The following is a 5,140-nucleotide window of genomic DNA, read 5'->3' on the forward strand; positions in this document are numbered from 1 at the left end:
AGAGAAACTCTCACGTTCCCTCCTTTCAAAGCCCTCAGATCCACACCCCTGACCACTATTATTAATCCATCAACTAGGGCATGGTCCTACCTTTCAATTACCATAATAAGATTTCTCACTCTCAACAGTTACAGTGGAGATTTAAACTTCAGTGAGGTTAGGGGAGCATCCAATCTACAGCACTGGGTATGCACATAGTTCTATTATGCTTGATTTTGAGGACTGAATTTGGTAGTGAAGAGTTGCTAAAGAAAGTTAAAAGACATTCCTTAATGTAGGAATCACTCCCCGGACCATAGTTAGGTCAGACGCATGCACCAACAAAAAAAATTTTTTTAATTAAAAAAAAGCCTCATTTGTGGCAACATTTCTATTTAGAATATTTGCAAACTTTACTGAGGGGCAAGAGGAATAAACCTTTTGACTATAGATGAGAGATGTTGAATTCTAAGACTTGTGAGAAATTTAAAGAAACCTAGTTGATTTCTACAGGGAGAAAAACTTCTAAATAACCTATCTAGTGAATACAGCAGCAAAAATAGAAATTGTTAAAAGGGAGGCTGTGTAAGAAATTTTTTGTGGGAACCAAACATGCAAATTTCTAATTATGGTTTCTGCCACTTTGGATTTACCTGCATTTACCCCTGCTCTTACACGCTCCACAATTGCTGATGTCCTGCCCCCTCCTCGACCCCCGGTGGGAGTAAACTATGAAATCCTTAGTCCTCATTCACTAGGACTACATGTTAATATTAGAACATGATTAATGAATAAACGAGTTAACTGGGCCGACCGGTGGCGCACTCGGGAGGGTGCGGCGCTGGGACCGCGGCAACACTCCTGCGGTGGGTTCGGATCCTATATAGGGATGGCCGGTGCGCTCACTGGCTGAGTGCGGTACGGCTGGTCACAAAAAGACAAAACAAACAAACAAAACAAAAACAAAAACAAAAACGAGTTAACTAATTCATAGCCCTGATGTTCTTTACCTGAGTGAGATTTTGATGTTACTTGTAAAAAAAAAAAAAAAAATCCCAAGCATCAAGAAGTGGGTATTAATACTGGAAATTTCTGGATATTCCTATCAACATTCTTAATTGTGGTATTTGTCATGGACTAAATATATTTCAGCACCAACAACCCAACCTAGCCCTCATATTAAGTGTTCACCTTATCTAATTTCCTCTTTCTTTACTCTCGTAGTGCATACAACATTATCGGAAAAATACAGATTTGTTTAAAATTTTCAAAACAAAGCCTAAACTTTGTTCTCCAAGACGCTTTTACATTTACCTTTTAATGGTTTGATAAAAATGGAAATAGTTTCAATTGATGCAGAATTTAGAGTTTCTAAGCTTCCCAGCAAAAATGTCAGAGGGGAGGTCCATGGAGACCTTGCCTTAATAAATAAAAAGCTAATGGGGCCGGCCCGGCCCGTGGCTCACTCGGGAGACACGGAGGCTGTGGGTTCGGTTCCTATATAGGGATGGCCGGTGCGCTCACTGGCTGAGCGCGGTGCGGGCGACACCAAGCCAAGGGTTGCGATCCCCTTACCGGTCACAAACAAAGACAAAAAAAAAAAAAAAAAAAAAAAGCTAAGAACAGCCGTAATTTAATATATAAATGGACACTCCAAACCATTTTAAAGATGCCCTTCCCATTCTCAGCACCTCCTCACTGTTCATAACGTTAATTTGTACTAGCAAAGACCAAAGTATTTGTCCAATTCCTGTCAATTTCAAACTAGAAGCTTAAACCATAAGTGCTAAAGCAAACATTTGCTCGTTTCTCCCAGTATAACCCTGAATTTTAAAGGCCCCTAACAACATGTTCTTTATCCTTTCCAAGAGTTTGCAGGAAAAACTTTTAAACCAGGAGTCTTATTATCTGGACATAAATTCGGCCACGCTCTCACCCCCCCCTTGCCTGCACATCGCCACACTGAACAAGTAGGCCCTAACATCACCAGAGTCTTCACCCCAACAAACAGAAGGGAGTAGAACCAAAGCCACCTGCGGAGCAGGAGCTACACGGAGTCACCGGCGTCAGGGTGGATCGATGTCAGCTGCATTTCCCAAATGCGTGCAGTTTGGGCGGCTGACGTGCTACTCGTGGGCCTAAGCCTGAGAATAAGTGGCATGGGCAAATTCAGTCCTTTCACGCGGCGGTTTCCAGAAAGAAATGAATGCGCTTTGAAATAAAGACCCACTGCTTCCCACACGAGCCAGTGTGGTATTGGACAAACGTTGTTCAGCTTCCCAGTTACCCAACGAAGCAGTCTGGTTTGTTGGGAGCGCGGGAGCGGAGAGGAACGAAAGGAGACCCGGCGCTTCTATTTGCGCAGGCGCTGGCAGGTGCCCCCTATTGGCCAGCTTGGCTCGGAAATGGGGGTGGTGGGAGGAGACTTCCTTTGCACATGCGTTCTGCTGCTCTTCTCGGTTGGTTGGGTTGGCGTCTGCAGAGCCCGGGTCTCCGGTTCCAGTGGCAACGTGCGTTTTCTTTTAGCATCTGAATTTTTCCGATTGACGCGGTGGGTCGTTCATCCGCAAGTACCTAGTCCGTCTGACTGGTAGGGTTGCTCAGTGTTCTCACCCATTTCGGAGCTGAGGGGAGGGGCGGTGAAAAGTTGGTAGAGATCCCGCTAGCCCCGCCCCCCGCTTTGGACGACTTTGACATTAGTACTCAACTTTGGTACCTTACTTGCCGACAGAGCATGGGAGCCTTTTAATAATATTTCTCAAGTCTTTAACAAAGGAAAAAGGAAAAACTGAAGTGGCCCAAGCCGTGCTGCTGATTCAGTATATATCATAATTTAAAGACGACTCAAATTATAATCATTAACAACCATGTATTTATTTACTTACTTATTTGCGGCTGGCCGGTATAGTGATCCAAATCCTTGACCTTGTTATTATAACACCGAGCTCTACCCCCCCCAAATCCATATATTTTTGAACCCGATGTTCTTGTCTTCAGTTTACTGGGTTTCCCAAAATACTGGACTGCCTGGTTCAGGGCCGGACGCCTAGCCAACTTACTGCCGACTTGGAGCTTCAGAGCCATGGCAACAGAGGAGTCAGGAAGTGCGACAGCACAGTCCGCCCTCTCATCAGCCAGTCGGAGCAAGGAAGTGCTTGAAAAACCAAACTATGCTCTCAAGTTTACTCTCGTGGGACATACGGAAGCAGTATCATCAGTTAAGTTTAGTCCTGATGGAGAGTGGCTAGCAAGTTCTTCTGCTGATAAACTAATTATAATTTGGGGAGCATATGATGGAAAGCATGAGAGAACACTATGTGGCCACAGTCTGGAAATATCAGATGTTGCTTGGTCATCAGATTCCAGTCGTCTTGTTTCTGCTTCAGATGATAAAACTCTAAAGATATGGGATGTGAGATCTGGAAAATGTTTAAAAACACTGAAGGGGCACAGTAATTATGTCTTTTGCTGTAATTTCAATCCGCCATCCACCCTCATCATTTCGGGATCTTTTGATGAGAGTGTGAAAATATGGGAGGTGAAAACAGGAAAATGCCTCAAGACTTTATCTGCTCATTCTGACCCAGTTTCTGCTGTTCATTTTAATTGTAGTGGGTCCTTGATAGTGTCAGGTAGCTATGATGGTCTCTGTAGAATCTGGGATGCTGCATCAGGCCAGTGTTTAAAAACGCTTGTTGATGGTGATAACCTTCCTGTCTCTTTTGTAAAGTTTTCTCCAAATGGTAAATATATTCTCATTGCAACTTTGGACAATACTCTTAAACTGTGGGATTATAGCAGAGGCAGATGCCTGAAGACATACACTGGTCACAAGAATGAGAAATACTGCATATTTGCCAATTTTTCAGTTACCGGTGGAAAGTGGATTGTGTCTGGTTCAGAGGATAACATGGTTTACATCTGGAACCTTCAGACTAAAGAGATTGTACAGAAATTACAAGGTCATACAGATGTCGTGATCTCAGCAGCTTGTCATCCTACAGAAAACATCATTGCATCAGCTGCATTAGAAAATGACAAAACAGTTAAACTGTGGATGAGTAATGGCTAATCCTTTTGGAAATCAAAAGATGGTCTCTCAATTTCGGCATGGTTTTTTAAAATTTCTTTTTAAAATTGTCTTTAGTTATAAGATTTTGAGACTTATAACCTACATTTTAAAAATGACAGAAAAGCAAGTCTAGGGCTTCTGACTTCTAATCTTCAGGCCTGTTTTTAATCTCATGTGTCTGTTCCTGGGCAGTTTCCCATTTTGTTCCTCTCAGTGACTATCCTAGAGGATCTGTGTACAGATGCTCCTTGACTTACAATGGGTTACATCCTGCTAAACCCATCATAAGTTGAAAATACTTTTGACTTATATTTTCAACTTACAATGGGTTATCTGGATGTAGCTCCATTGTAAGAAGAAGACCGTACTAAATGTGTGTTGCTTTCCACTATCCTAAAGTCTAAAAGTCATAAGTCACACCATCATAAAATAGGGACCTACTGTATTTGAGAAATATTTAGAAGTAAGGTTGACAAGACAGGACAACTGATTAAATGAGGGCGTAAAGGGAGTTTGGAATAACTCCAGGACTTCTAGTTTGGGAGATCAGATGAACAAAAACATAAGACTGGGATGGTGGTGGAGGACTGGAGATACATGCCAGATGCCACCCACACACTTTTGGTTTTATCCTAACATGATGGGCCATAAAACCATGGTCCACGGAATCAAGCCTATAATTTGGGAAAAATAATTCATGGTTACGTTCATTCAAAGGGTCTAAAATTTTTGGTTCTTATCACGAAAAAATCTAAAAATAAACCCAAACAATGTTATAAATGGCATTTTACTAAAGGACCTCACTTTGTACCATTTTCTGACTTCTAGGCAAGCTAAATGTCTGAGTGGTGAGACTGCTCTCCTTCACTGTGTCTGACCTGTGACTCCTACCCATGCTTCAGACTCAGTTCAGAAATCACCACATGGGGAGCCACCACTGCCTGCCTGCCCCCAAACAGTCAACAGCCAAGTGAGGTCTTCCTGCTTCTTTCTATAGCTTCTGTTATAAAGTTCAAAATATATTATTGACCAGTTTGTATTGTAATGGTTTCATGGGTATGTTTCCAGTAGATTATGAGGTCTGTGCAA

At 42.3% G+C, this 5,140-nt stretch overlaps 1 protein-coding gene across 1 annotated transcript; it reads left to right on the forward strand.

Moving 5' to 3' along the window:
• Positions 1–2,540: 2,540 nt before the first annotated feature.
• WDR5B (WD repeat domain 5B) lies at positions 2,541–4,267 on the forward strand. Its single transcript, XM_063112606.1, has one exon. The coding sequence runs from the start codon at positions 3,062–3,064 to the stop codon at positions 4,049–4,051; it is 990 nt and encodes a 329-aa protein (XP_062968676.1). The 5' UTR covers positions 2,541–3,061; the 3' UTR covers positions 4,052–4,267.
• Positions 4,268–5,140: the final 873 nt, after the last annotated feature.

Source organism: Cynocephalus volans, chromosome 1, assembly GCF_027409185.1.
Source record: "Cynocephalus volans isolate mCynVol1 chromosome 1, mCynVol1.pri, whole genome shotgun sequence".
Lineage (NCBI taxonomy): Eukaryota > Metazoa > Chordata > Mammalia > Dermoptera > Cynocephalidae > Cynocephalus > Cynocephalus volans.